Below are 14,843 nucleotides of genomic sequence, written 5' to 3' on the forward strand. Positions count from 1 at the left end.
TGCTGTGGGCAGAGGTTGCGAGATAACATAGTGAAAATTAAATGGATGGCAATCCTTTGTGCAATGGATTAGTAAAGGTAAAGGTACCCCTGACCATTAGGTCCGGTCATGGACGACTCTGGGGTTGCGGCGCTCATCTCGCTATATAGGCTGAGGGAGCCGGCATTTGTCCGCAGACAGCTTCCGGGTCATGTGGCCAGCATGACTAAGCCGCTTCTGGCGAACCAGAGCAGAACACGGAAACGCCGTTTACCTTCCGCCGGAGCAGTACCTATTTATCTACTTGCACTTTGACGTGCTTTTGAAGTGCTAGGTGGGCAGGAGCTGGGACCGAACAATGGGAGCCTGTGCAATAACATGGGAGTAAATGTCCATGTTCTTCATTTGACAGTCTATATATTTATTTCAATGTTCACAATAAATATGAAACATGACCTACTGCATTGTGTTTATATTGTTAGATTTCAGAGCCATACGGTTTTGTCTGTAGTTTGCTCTAATCAGCATAATTGCGTATGCTGAAAAGAAAGCATTAACTCTACTTATTTAACGGAGGGTCACAGATTCAATTAAGAGATTATCACTAGAGATTTATTGCACCCACATAATGTGAATCAGGCTACTTTGAAGGAATACTTCACATAACTGATTCGAAACGTATGTGGAAGTCTGGTTTGACTTTTTAAAAAAATCATTTATTCTTATCCGTGCTGGGCAAAAAGCCTTATCTAGTTCAGCAACTCAAAAGCCTACAACAGGACATGAGAGCAGCAATCACCACCTGCTGTTTCACCCCTCATCAACTGGTATTTAGAGGGACGCTGCCTCCAAACATGGATGCTGCACCTTGTGTCTACAAACCACTGAGACTTGCCAGTTGTCAAATTTGAAAAAGAGATACGCTACCTCCTAATTTTCCTCTCACGACATCCAGAGCTTCCTGGTATTTCTCCAAGCGTTCTAGAATCATGTAGTAAAGCTCAACCTGTGGAAGTTAAGAGAAACAGGATGCAACTGAAAGAAGAGGCAGTGAGGTGACCACCAGAAGCAGTCTCTGCAACTTTCTTTTTAAAGAGGGTATATTCAAGTGGAGTGAAAAATCTATGCTACCCAACAAATTGGAAGAAAACTAATAATTTATCTTTAGCATTACCCCTCTAACCCTTTCTTCTATCTTATTCTTATCCACCTATAAACATTAAACTTGTTTGTGTTGCTACATTTTGATTGGCTGGCCTTGCAGATAGTGGCCCACTAGTGGTTGAAATGCCTCCTTGCTCCAAAACCCAAAGCCTCTGGAAGACAAATTGCCAAATAAAGAGGTGGGCAGGAAACACAGGGCAAATCTGAGGAATTAAAACAAAACTCCACATTTTGCACTGTTTCTTACTCTTGTAAGAGGGTTGCCACTCTGGTCAACAGAAAAAGCAGCTGGGACTCACACCTGATCAGCAGTCATCTCTCTGCATAGGGTTTGCAGGGAAAGACAGCAAGGCTTTTGTATCAAAAGTCAATTCATTTGATCCAATTATGGGCCCCTTGAAACTACTCAGATCTTCTCTGCCGCATACTCAGGCCACCAGCATTTGTACAGATATCCACAATATCCTGGCAAGCCTGAAAAGAGCTGTAACCAAAAGAGCGGAATCCCGTCAAGTTTTGGAGAAGGATTAATCCAAATCTGGGGCATGCTCAAGTACCCCTTCTAAGCCACACTTTCCATTTGCTCGTGACATGCAAAAGAAACTATTCAAAACCTAGCTGTAATAATTCAGTGATAGCAGAATCTGAATTGATTTGATCAACAATTAGTTTTTAAAAAATATATCTTACTTCTGCCTCTGCTTCAATTTTTTCTTCCTTCACCATTTTTTCTACCATTCTTTCAGCTAGAGGCAAAAACATGGTTTTTGAGAGATTTTCATCCTGTGCAGATATAGACTGAAAGAGAAGAACATATAGAGCTGCCTTATACAGAATCAACCATTGTTTCATCTAGCATGGTACTTTCCACTCTGACTGGCAACCATTCTTTCCTAGCTCAGCTACTGGAGATAACAGGGGCTGAACGGAGGACTCTCTGTGGGCAAAACATATGCTCTGTCCTCTCAACTATGGGCCCAGTCAAAAGTTTTCAGCTGCTGTGAATGTTCCGTTAAACAAGTGAACATTCTGGCAAACTTAGAAAAAATTAGTTGAAAGCTTTGCTCAGTAAACATGCTCCTCTCACCCACAAGGAAATAGTTTGATTATGTTCTGGGATTGCATCACAAAAAAATGAAGAAAATGAATTGCTAAGTCAGTTAAAATGAACTAGTAATGCAATGTGCCAGTTCTTGTTGATTTCAGACAGACTGCAAAAGAGTTCTGCCAACGGCCTTTGAAAGGCTATTGCTTGGCTGAACTCCAGATTTACACCAATAGTCACATCTCAAGTAACAACCTCAGAACTCAACTCATTTAGGAGAACAATTATAGACTGAAGCAAGTGAGGCAGAGAGGCGGGCTGTGAGCTCATCTCAATGCCTCTCATACCCTCGGGGAACAGATTATATTCAGTTGCAACAATCATACTTGGAGTGGAGGAGTGATCCATCTATGACTTGGGGGAGTATTGAAGGGCATCTGGTTAAGACTCCTGGAATTTTCTGTTATCTCACAACATGCCCCATCTAAGATGACAAACTCCCAGTCCCCACCTGCAAACAAGTTCTGTGATAAGGGTAGCCAATGTTGTGTCCTCCAGATGTTTTGGGGCCTCCCATCAGTCTCAGCCAGCATGGCCAGTGGCTATGGGAGTTGGGAGTAAAACATCTGGAGTGTACCACATTGGCTACTCTGCTTTATAACACTTGCAGTATACTGGCAACGTGTGATGCACTTGCAGTACACAGTCTACCCTCAAAACGTACTGAACATCTTCACACAGAAAATAAAACAGAAAAAGGGCAATTATTTCAAAGGAATTGTTATCTCCCTTGAGACACTGTACCCACCTGCATAATTAAGCTCATCACAGACCAAAAATAGTAAGGGTTTTTGGGAACAATCTTATAAAGTGCCATTCCAGCCTGAAAAAGAAGGAGGTATAAATAATTCCTTCCTAAATGCTTGATTCATTATACTACAGCCTGTGGTAAAGGAGACCCGCTGAAAGCTCTTATTAGAAACACCTGAGAGGGGAATGGTTTCGGTTTGACTATCCATGGACTAATTCACTTGTCTTTGAGTTCTTGTACCATTGTGTTAAATGCAAGACTTGTTTGCTCAAACCTGTTAACCACAACAGAAAACTGTTCTTTTTCACAAACCAGAACCCATCAAAATATGTTCCAAGTAAACTCTGGCAGTATTTCAGGAGTCCCTTAATGAGAAGATCAGTAATGGTGGACAAGTTTCCTGAACAACAGCTCCCCCACAATAACGAATTCTGGATTCAATTTTGATGATAATGGCACTCAACACAAAGCTAGATCATCGTAATTAATATAGGTGTTTCTCTCTTCACACACACACCCCTCCCTCTCATATTCAGGTGCGGATACACTAAAATCAACAGAGACCTCTACTTGCATTTTGCACATTTGCAAAGCCTGATATTACAAGATGATTATACCCTTTGAGTTAAGTGTGCATATATTGATATGAATGCATCTGTTATCAATGCACAGAGCAATTCATGCTTTTAAGTAGTGCTACTCACAGGATAAAGGATTTGCTAGACTAGGCCCATAAATTAATTTCATGGGTCCATCACATTAATGACACTGTCTCTACACATTTTTCAAACATTACAGGTTAAATGTGAATGCGAAGCACTTAAAGGCACCTCAAATCATGAGTATTTTCAACCAAAGAAGTCAAATTTTCAAAAAGGTTTCGGAGTAAGTGTTTTCTATGAGTGGAGGACATGGCCAGTCGGTAGAGCATGAGACTTTTAAGCTCAGGTTTGTGGGTTTGAGTCCCACGTTGGGCAAAAGATTCCTGCATTGCAGTGGGTTGGACTAGATGACCCTCGTGGTCCCTTCCAACTCTACAATTCTATGTAAACACAACTTATATAGGAGACTTTATCCATAACGGATTACTAATAGGTTTACATATACACATCATAGAATATCAACAGATCTTTAGGCTGATCTTAGGTTGAGTTGCCTCTCTGAGGGGTGTATTCACTCTCAAGCTAAATTGAGCTAGCTCCGATTCAGGTAAATTACCTGTTGCATCTTCTTGTATTCCCCAACCCTTGCATAGGCCATGAAGAGGTGGGAATGATACTCTTCACTGCTGGGAACTTTCTTCACAGCTGCCTCGTAGAGTTTTGTGACCAGTTCCGCTAAATGAGACATTTTAAGAAAAAGGTTGTTTGTTTAGTTAGGACCTATAGACTTCTCCCAAACCCTAAGTGATTGTATAGAGTACAGAACTCAAAACAGCCTTCATAAAGTTTTTTTTTTTTTTTTTTAATGAGGCTTCAGCCCCAGTAAGGGGTGGGGAGTCCTCAGATTTGTTGGGACCTGTGTGGCCAGGCACTTGTGATTTTTCCAGACTTGCATGTACAAAGCATTCTGCATGCCTTTTGTCACAGATTGTGTGTTGAGTACCTTTATCCTTTCCCTAGCGCTGGTGTCAGCACATTGCTCCCATGGGAAGCTGCTGGGGCCCCAATATCTGCCTTGGGGGCCCCCCTTACAAAACAAAAACAAAAACCACTGACCCAGCACTCTAAACTGCTTGGTTTACCTGCACCCCAATTACTCCTGGAGCGATGCTATGTCTGAAGCATTGTAAAAGTATTAAAATGGCAGCAAGACCCAGCAATCTAGTGTTGTGTCTACTGTTAGGTGAGCTCGCCACCATCAAAGCTGGACCCTGTACCATCACTCCTCCTAATTTCTACAACCCATAATTAAATACTATGGGAAACATTATGTCTAGAGAACAACGCAGCTTAACTGGCCACCTCTCCACCCCTCCCCATCAATTAGCTGCCGACTGGCTGCCACAGTAGTGCTTTTGAATCAGGACTGCTGTTGTAAGCAGGACACTGGCAACAGCATTCTCTGAAACGTCTGAAACAGGAAGGAAAACCAAAGAACTCACGCCGATGCATTTCCCGGTATAGGATAGTCAGAGCTTGTAACGAATTATCGTCCGTGGGTTCAAGAGCAGCTACTTCTTGTGCTAAAGTGAATGCTTCATCTTGCTTCCCGGTTCTTTGCAGGCCAATTGCTTTCAAAACCTGCACATGGATCAAAGAAGCAACTTTTAAAGGGTTTCCCAGCAGCGATATAAAGGAAGCACTATTGGGGGGTGGGGTGGGGAGGAATCCAGCTGCACAGTGAATGGGGCAGAATTGTTTCGGCAGGTGGCAACAATGGAGCACATACCAAAGGAAGGAGCTGCAGCCCACGGGCAGAGCACATGCTCTGAAGGCAAGTGGCCCGAGATTCAACCTCTGATGTCTCCAGGTGGGCTTGGGAAAAGCCTGTTTGAAGCACTGAACAGCTGCTGCCAGTCAGTGTAGATAATACTGAGCTAGATGAACCAATGGTCTTATTATATGTAATGCAACTTCTTATGTTCTCTTCTGCACCTCCTGCTAACCTTAGTTCAGGGATGAAGAGCCCATGACCCTCTAAATGTTGTTTGGACTCCAACTCCCATCGCACCCAGCCAGTATTGCCAACAGTCAAGGAGATGGGAGGTGTGTTCCAGCAACCTCTGGAGGACCACAGGTTCCCCACCCCAGCCTTAGTTCACTGGACATCTGGTTAACTTAACAGTAGACTTGGAAATCTAAGTAAGCTCTGACTCTGAGACAATCACTAGCCAACACTGTAATAAAAAGTTGGGGTCACAACATACCTACCGTTGCAGATCTCATAGAAAGAGCACAGTGAGCAAGCCTCACGTTAATAAGCTGCCCAAGGGCAGCTGGGTAGGAAGGGGATACCGCATTTAACAAGGTGCACTTAAAACTTTCTCAGCTGTGTCCCTGGAATTCCCTTCTCCTCAAAGTTTGGAAGGTGGAGACTTTGATGTTTTCCCTTCCAGAGAATTAAAACAACCTTATTCTTCCAGGTGTTTGGAGGGGCATCAGTTGGCAGATAGTGCCAAATACCGAGGACACACACACACACACACACGTGTTGTCCATAGTACAGCCACTACTGCCAGCCAATTCTAACACACAGCCCACCAGGCATGTCTGCCCTAGACTTCTTTATATTGTAGGGGTGGGGAAACCTTCTTGGCCCAGTGGTTCAGAGCCTTATCATTCTCCACCCCCAAAGGCCACAGATTACCCAACTGTCAAAATTCCCTTGTGCAGTGCTTCCAAGCTGGCTGTCAAGTCACTTGAGAACCACAGCGCAAGAGGCTTTGTCAACCCTATGCTTGCCACTTCCCCAGTGCTGCACACACAGCTGGCAAAGCTGTTTTCTGCAGAGATTGGCTGCCTAATCAAGTTCCCCATGGGGAACTTGGCCAGGCAGGCAACCAATCCAGCCATTTCCATACATGCCCTATATCTGACACCAAGTGTGTGGGGGAAACTGTTTCCTGGGCCACACTGGGATCTGTTCTGTGCCAGATGTCACCTGCAAGTCAGAGGTTCCTCACTCCTCTTGTAATTAGTCCTATACCTACCATGTGACAATATTTAAGTATGTTTGACTTGGTCAACTGACCAACCCTAATTGCCTTGTTTTGCTGAGCCACGTCAATGTAGATAGAAGCAAAAGTTGAAAAAATGTTAACTTTTGCTCTGTTGCTATTCAACAGCTCGACTAACATGGCAGCAAAGTTGACCTTATTGTTGTGAGTTTGTGGAACAGAAAGGCTGGAGTAACACGGGTTAAGCTGAAAAAGAAGAAGTAGTTGTGCACTGGTGGTGGTCAAAGCACAATCACGCTCCCACCCCCATGTGTCCCATGATGGCTAAGGGTAAACATGGCAGAAAACATCCCTCTTTTCCAGAACAGACCAGGGATCAGAACCTCCTTTCAGTCACATTCCCACATAGGCAACCTTTCAGGAGCCACATGCCAGTGATTAATAGGGCCAGATTGGGTGGGGCCAGATCCAAAAGTAGGTGGAGCAGTGGATTTGACTCTTACCTACATTCCAGCCATGTAGAAGTCAAAGCTTTCTACAGACAACCAAGAGGCATTATCACAGTTCAAGGACATATTCCAGTCAGGCAAAAGCACCTGAGGAAGGCACAGAGCAGTGCCAATGAGGGATATGGCCCTGGGAGAGTCCCAAGTGTGAGACAGAGCGGTCTAGAGGGCTGTCTTCAATTCCCAGGGCTTCAAATCCCCCACCCTATACTAGCAATGCAACACTAAAGAGAAGAGCCTTGCCTTGTTTATTTAAGACTGAACACACTGACTTTTTAGCATGTTAAAACAAACAAACTCTGAGCTTACCTTAGCACAGTGAAGGTCTTTGTGTTTCTTCAGCAACTTGTCTGCCTGCTGGATTGCCATTTTATTATTGCCATTGTCAAGGTAATCTAATGTAGGAAAGGGGGAAACCACAAACATTATTTTTATGGTTATTCTTTGTGATAATTTTTTTGTTTAATTTTTTTGTAAACCACTTTTTTACAATCAAGCAGTGTATAAATTTTAGGAACTAAATAAAATACATAAATACTGCACACTGATTTTCTGAGGGGGTGTCTTCACGTTTAGGTTAGTTTAGAGGAAAACAAGAAAAAAAGAATGAGAAAAGAATAATATGATAGAGGTATTTAAGATTATAACTGCTGTAAATGGAATGGATAACTTATCTGCCCCCTCTTCCTGACTTTCCTGCACAACACTAGATGTCAGAATCTACCCAATCAATTCCAAAGGTGATGAGAAAACCATCCAAGGTAGCTCTTCACACAACATAAAAATTAACTTGTGAAAGCTATTACAGCAGCACATGGCGACAACCACCAGCTTATGTTGGGTTTTTAAAATAAACTCAAGGAATAGAAAAATTATGGGAAGATAATTCTTTGAATGGGTAATAGTGATGGCAAGCCTCTATGATCAATGGCAGTGTTTCTCTGACTTCTGGATGCAGGGGAAGAGGGAACAGCAGTTACTGAAGTTTCCCATGTCATCTTCTTGGTCATTATAAAGTCACAATGCTGAACTGGATCAACCTTAATCTGTCCCAGCAAGGCATTCTCATGAAGAACCTTACGGATGCTTTTTAAAGGGTTATTACACAGAGGGGCGTTAGCCTTACTGCCATTTCTTATGTATACATCAAATGGGATTTGCCACCTTTATTTGGTTCATCATCACAACTACTCAGTAAGAGGCTAGTACTGCAACTTTCAGAGCTGGGATGGACAGGGACTTGCCCAAGTTTATGGCTGATGAGAACTCAATTCCTCTCTATCCACTGACTATATATAGGAGCTGGGTACAAAAAAATAGCCCTCAATAGACGTTCATAAATGAGTACTTCAGGAGTGACCCAAAGAGGAGCAAAACAAGATGGTAATGGACAAGCAAATAATTAACAGCAGTTTTGCTAGCATTCAGGAGGAGCACAAATGAAATACTGCTCCATTTTTAAAAGCAGGCAAAGGATTGACCTAAGGCAGGGGTCAGCAAACTTTTTCAGCAGGGGGCCGATCCACTGTCCCTTAGACCTTGTGGGGGGCCGGACTATATTTTTTTGGGGGGGGGGATGAACAAATTCCTATGCCCCACAAATAACCCAGAGATGCATATTAAATAAAAGCACACATTTGCCTACCCATGACCTAAGGCAATGGGAGAAGGCGATGGACACCCAACAGGAAGGAGACTAGCCTGGATGGTCCACAAATGGATCATAGCAGCCTCCTGCATCCCTTTGTCTCTTGCCTGAAAGAACAGGGGGAGCATGTGGCTCAGGTGGCAAATACTATATTGCATTCTGGTTCTTACTCTTAGCTCCAAGACAACATAGAGAGCATGAGCTTCATGCAGAAACATTAAAATAGGCACTGTGTTGTGGTGGAAGCACTGGCTTAAAGTTGTGGTGCTCAGCATTGGTTTACCCGAGATCACACAATATGGACATCACTGGATGACTGAAGCTCCAGTATATTTTTAATAACAAAAACTTTATGGAGCAATTGGAAAAGTGGCAGTCCACAAGAAATATAAATGGATGCATAGAGTATGATTAGACAACCTCACCAGGTTTCTCTAAAACGCTGCCAACACCCTCTGTTCTAACAGAATTAGCTCAGCTACCAGAATGGCAAATTGTTGAGAACAGAGTATTAGACATCATCCTAAGGGTGGAGGACTTTGGGGAATACAGTACAACTTCATTAAGCTTCTGTACAACATATAAGCAATTAAGATAAAAGGCAAACAGCAAATGTAAAAGATGCTTAACTTTCATCAAAGAAGCTGAACTGTTGGTGAAAAGTGAAAAAAATAAGAACATGTCCAAACATTTACATTAGTTTCCCCCGGAGACAATTGCCTTTGCAAACTCTGCAACTATGTTCACATGTCCAATTCATAGTCGGAGGGCAACATCTTATTCTAACCAACAGCATTTACATATCTCTCTGTGTTTCATTACAAGCTGGCTGTTTCATGTAGATAAGACACGAAAATCTTTACACAATGGAAGCAGAATTTGATTCAAGGTACTCCTGATTGTACATAACTAAAAACTATGGTCCAACTTTCAAAGACCTATAAATAAAAACTGCAAACAAACTTGAGCTCATCCAGTTGAAATTAATGGGACTTACTTGTGACTTAGAATATACAGTCTATCCAGGCTACCCAGTCCACAGTAACCCTATTGTCATCAGGATATTAAACTGGTTGTCACTGTGCTCCTGGGCTCAATTCAGGATGCTGCTGGCTCTAACCTACAAAGCCTTACACAGCTTGAGACCCTAGGACTTGAAGAAAGCTTACATGGGGCTCGAAGTCATCTACAAAGAGACATTCTGAAAGTACTCCCTCTTGTTTAAATTTTGAGGGTGGCAGCAAGAGATGGAGCCTTCTAGATGGTGCCTTCCATCCCACCTGTGGAATGCTCTCTCTGAGGAGCTTGCTACTCACTTTACATTTTTTTTTCTGCACAAGGTAAAAAAAACAACAGGTAAATTTTTAATATTTTATAGTTAACGTGCTTTTCCTCAGCCAGTAGCTAGGTGACATTTTTACTGCAGCTGCCACATCTTTGAATGGGACTGTTCTGTGTTTTACCCAGTACATTTCCGAGCACAATTCAAAGTGTTGGTGCTGACTTTTAAAGCCCTAAACGGCCTCGGTCCTGTGTACCTGAAGAAGCGTCTCCACCCCCATCGTTCAGCCCGGACACTGAGATCCAGCGCCGAGGGCCTTCTGGCGGTTCCCTCATTGTGAGAAGTGAGGTTACAGGGAACCAGACAGAGGGCCTTCTCGGTAGTGGCGCGCGCCCTGTGGAACGCCCTTTCATCAGAGGTCAAGGAAATAAGCAGTTATCCTATTTTTAAAAGACATCTGAAGGCAGCCCTGTTTAGGGAAGTTTTTAATATTTAATGCTGTATTGTTTTTAACACTCAATTGGGAGCCGCCCAGAGTGGCTGGGGAAACTCAGCCAGATGGGCAGGGTGCAAATAAATTATTATTATTATTATTATTATTATTATTATTACCCAGACTTGTGTTCAAAGGGGTTTTCTTGGTGGGTGTCTGCGAGATTTAATTTATGCAATAAAAAAACTTGTATTGTGATATTGTATGTTTTGTTTATCTCTAAGCTGCCTTAAGGAACTCGGATAAGAGACACAAATTCTATTATTACAGAGCAAGTATGGAGTAGTGGTTAGGGTGTTGGACCAAGAAGTAGGGTACCAGCATTCAAATTCCCACTCAGACATTAAGCTTACTTGGACCATTCATTGCCTCTTAGCCTAGCGGCCTACCTAACAAGCATCATTAGAAACTAAAATATATAAGCTAGGCTCCAAATGGCACAGTTGTCACCACCACTGGAATGTCTATTTGCCAGAGGGTTGGACTAGATGACACCCAGGGTCCCTTCAAACACTACAATTCTATGATCTCAACTACATTGCTTGACTGTAGCTTGCTCTTACAACAATGCCCAGCAAGGGGTCCATGATGTGTGCGGCAGTGTAGAAGATCAAGGCACACATCTTTTGTTGCACATAAGTCAGCTGTCTCAATGGAGATGTCAGTTGCCAACCTGGCACTCAGAAACCTCAACATAGTCGCAATCAGACCAGCGCCAGTAACAAAACGCACCTGGCAAATTTTGAATACTGCTCACAGGGTTGTTGTAAGGGTACAATGGGGAGCAGAACCATGTATATTGCCTTAAGCTCCTTGCAGGAAAGGTGGGGTTTAAATGTACTGGTAATAACAAATAAATTAAATACTTATCAGTGCTTCTAATAAGCCCAGTAGGTCTTTATAAGGTCCAAATACAATGCAGATTGTTGCTTGTCAAAATATATATTTTTGTATGTGACTTGTTTGTTTTAAGGAGTATTACCAGAAACTACTTGTGGAAAATTAAGACACTAAAAATACGTCATTTAAGAAATTAAAAAAACTACCTCTCCTACCTAGTTTTCAAACCTAGTTTTCAAACTTAATTTCCCATCATACGGTAACTGATCAAGGCTCCAACTCAAAAACACATCCTATACTGAGGCACAACTTCATGCACATGCACACACTCAAAAGAACTGAACACACAGAACTTCAGACCACATCTTTGAAACAGATTTGCACAGGCTGAAGTGGAAGGAGTTTTTCTTTTGAAAGGCAGAGGCAGCTCTTCAGGTTTAAAATCAAGCAGAATTAGGTTCAGACCTGGTACTAATAGAACCTTTTGGCTACACACCATTCCATTGAATTCATTCAAAGTGCAGAAATGTTATGGACATTTGTGCCTGTATAGTCACATCTTAAACCATGAAGTTTGCACCGGTTCTGCCCCCAAAGCAGTTCTTCTAAAGACTCTTGACTAGCATTTCATATTGGCAAGTTAAGAACTGCTTCTTAACTTTCTTCAGTGCTTTTAAAAAAAACTTTCTTCAGTGCATTTAAACTTTCTTCAGTGCATTTAAAAAACTCTCAAACCAAGTACTGTACAGCATTTTATCTTCCTTTCCCAGCATTTCCAAGTACCATGTACAGTACAACAAAGCAACCTGAGTTCCTAGCCAATATTCCTAAAACAGATTGAAAAGGAGCAGCATCCAACACATTTTTTAAAATTATTCATTTCATTTTTATGCTGCTGTATATTTTTAAGAAAACTATCTCAAAGCAGTTTACAACCTACATTAAAACACCAAATAAAACAATCCAGAATAAAACATTACTGAAGGAAGTCAAATATAAAGTATACATTCAAAGCAACATAATTAACAGGAAACTAAAATATTATCCTGAAGCATTACAAAGGTCATCTTTTGACAAGCAGAATGCATATTTAACTCAGCAGAGTTAACAAAAAATATTGGAATACAGTATTACGGTACAAAGTACCGGTAGCTTCCTTAAGCAGTAGGATCCTACCCAGACAACCAACTTTTAAAGTTTACAATGGGGGAGTAGGGGGCGACCAAAATTAATGTGGTCACTGCCTAACGAAAAGTGAAGGTTCTCCATACACTGTTAGAAACTTGGGTATATAAACTAGGTGCCAAATGGCACCGTGAATGTAGGTTGCAGTCGCCGCAACGGAATGCCTATTCACCAGGGAGTTGGACTAAATGACCCTTGGGATCCCTTCCAACGCTACAATTCCACAATCTGAACTGCATTGCTTGACTGTAGCTTGCTCATTTGTCTCAGTGCAAGAAGGAGAAACACACACTGGAAATGGAAATGATATTATTAACAATGGACTAAGACTAATGTGGAGATTTCTGGCGCCTGACTAATTTCCAACTGGTCTCCAAGTGTTTTCACCTGAGAGATGCACATAATGTAAAGGTTTCATTCAGCATACCGTTAAGTGAAAATGTGTAAAAAGTAGCAATAGATTTCATAAGGAATATAACATATGCATATCCTGCAAGGAAGTGATTGCAGGCGACTCCCAATTTACACAGGGGTTACATTCCAAGGCACGTTTAAGTTAAATTGTGTATATTCGAAACACCATTGGGGAAAGCCTGCAAACATCCCACTCTGCCTCCTTTTGTGACGTTTTCGGGTCATGTTTGGGTTTGGCGCAATAAGCGTGGTCATGCACATCTCAGGCGCACCTAAAAAGGATACTGCCTGTAAAAGCTGGATCAAGTTTTAGACACAGCAAAAGAGAGGCTTGCATGTGTAGTGTTGTTTAAATATGATGTGGAGTTATCCTGATCAATAAATTATTCTTGCGGACTTGTAATCCAGACATATCAAACCTTTCATGGACTGTAGCAGGGCACCAGTGAGGGTTGGATAGTGATGCCCTTTTTCAGATTGTTTCTCACTACTACATCAAAGGCAATACTGAGGGGGCTTGGAAGTGTGATCTGGTCCAATACTCTAAAGTTTTGCACAAAAAAGGGGGGGCCTGCTACACCCATACTACTCAATGAGATCAAAGATGCCAGCATCACACACTCCTCAAAATTAACAGCAACGACAAAGCCATTGCTACCACCACCACCAAGCCACATTAAGTAAGCCACACAAGCAGGCAAGACTTTACAATTCATATCTCCCTCCTCTAGTTTAACAAGGATATGAAATTTGTGGCAACTGGTCGCATGAATGTCATGCAATCCTTGCCCCCTGCTCAGTCCAGCCTAGCAAATCTACTGTTAGGAAAAACAGGACCATAAGCTTCTGTTTCTCCGTCTTGGCTCCATGAATGCTATAATAAGGATCCGTGCAGTGCTGAAACCCCCTTTTTCACCCACAGCACCACCTGTCTCTTTAAAAGCATAAATGTATGAAGCCCCAGACTATCAGCTAATGATATACTGTATTAAGAAATGGTTTTAGACCATTAGCCTGCGACCCTGCTGAGTCCAGAATAGGGAGTTGGGGGGAAGAGGGTCCCAAACCCACCATCTCCTCCTGGAGAAGGGAATGGTCAGGATATGATGAACTTCTGAACACGTGTGTAAGACCCCCAAAATCTCCCTTTTCTTCCTCACAGGGTTTGTAATGAACTCGGCAGCTCCTTCCACTAGAATCCACACGAAGGCCGGGACAAATATTGGGGTTTGTGTGTGTGTGTTTCTGCTCAGCCTTTCCCCACCCCCCCCCCAGCAAATGCCACACTAAAGGTGAACAAATCCCACAAACCCCGCCAAATCCCACAATGGCAAACCTGGTGATACCTGCCTGAGCCCACAATACCACACAGAAGCCCAAACATGGGGGTACCTGATGAACGCGCCCCCCCAAATGCCACAATAGAGGTGAACACGAGGGGACGGCATTCCTTCCCACCCTCCAATACCACAACAACGATGGACATTATGGTGGGGTGGGGGGTGTCCCTGCTTAACCTCCCCCCCCCCTGCCTCGTACCACAATAAGATTGATTTTGGGGGGGGAGGCACCCGCCTGTTTCGGTTCTTTTCCTCCCGCCACCCCCCCCCACCTTAAACTAGGGTCTCTGAGGGGAGATGGGGGGGGGAGCAGGTGAAAAAGGCGGGAAGGTTCAAGCATGTGGGGAGGGGGACGCTGGTTCAGGGTGGGAGATGAGGGGGCGGCGAAGGGTAGGAACGTCTTTTGGCGGGGGGGGGCGGCCTCGGGAGAAAGGGCACGCGCGGCCCCGCGCTTAGGACGGAGCCACGCGCGCTAGGGAGAGGGGAGGGGAGGGGGAGGGAGAAGAGGAGGGAGGGG

General features: G+C 43.2%; 1 protein-coding gene across 3 annotated transcripts in view; it reads right to left on the reverse strand.

The window, feature by feature from the left end:
* NAA25 (N-alpha-acetyltransferase 25, NatB auxiliary subunit) overlaps positions 1 to 14,843 on the reverse strand; it is a 35,922-nt gene that overhangs the window by 20,928 nt on the left and 151 nt on the right. For 2 of the 3 annotated variants that reach the window (XM_033159276.1, XM_033159275.1), the window contains exons 2-7: positions 7,434 to 7,519; positions 5,104 to 5,242; positions 4,218 to 4,336; positions 2,997 to 3,071; positions 1,834 to 1,941; positions 907 to 985 (exon numbers count right to left, since the gene is read on the reverse strand). In XM_033159276.1, coding sequence (XP_033015167.1) covers positions 907 to 985; positions 1,834 to 1,941; positions 2,997 to 3,071; positions 4,218 to 4,336; positions 5,104 to 5,242; positions 7,434 to 7,519 — 606 coding nt within the window. Of the gene's footprint in view, positions 1 to 906; positions 986 to 1,833; positions 1,942 to 2,996; positions 3,072 to 4,217; positions 4,337 to 5,103; positions 5,243 to 7,433; positions 7,520 to 14,843 lie in introns of those variants that run through there. The other variant, XM_033159277.1, reaches the window with a different exon arrangement.

Source organism: Lacerta agilis, chromosome 8 (assembly GCF_009819535.1).
Source record: "Lacerta agilis isolate rLacAgi1 chromosome 8, rLacAgi1.pri, whole genome shotgun sequence".
Classification (NCBI taxonomy): Eukaryota; Metazoa; Chordata; class Lepidosauria; order Squamata; family Lacertidae; genus Lacerta; species Lacerta agilis.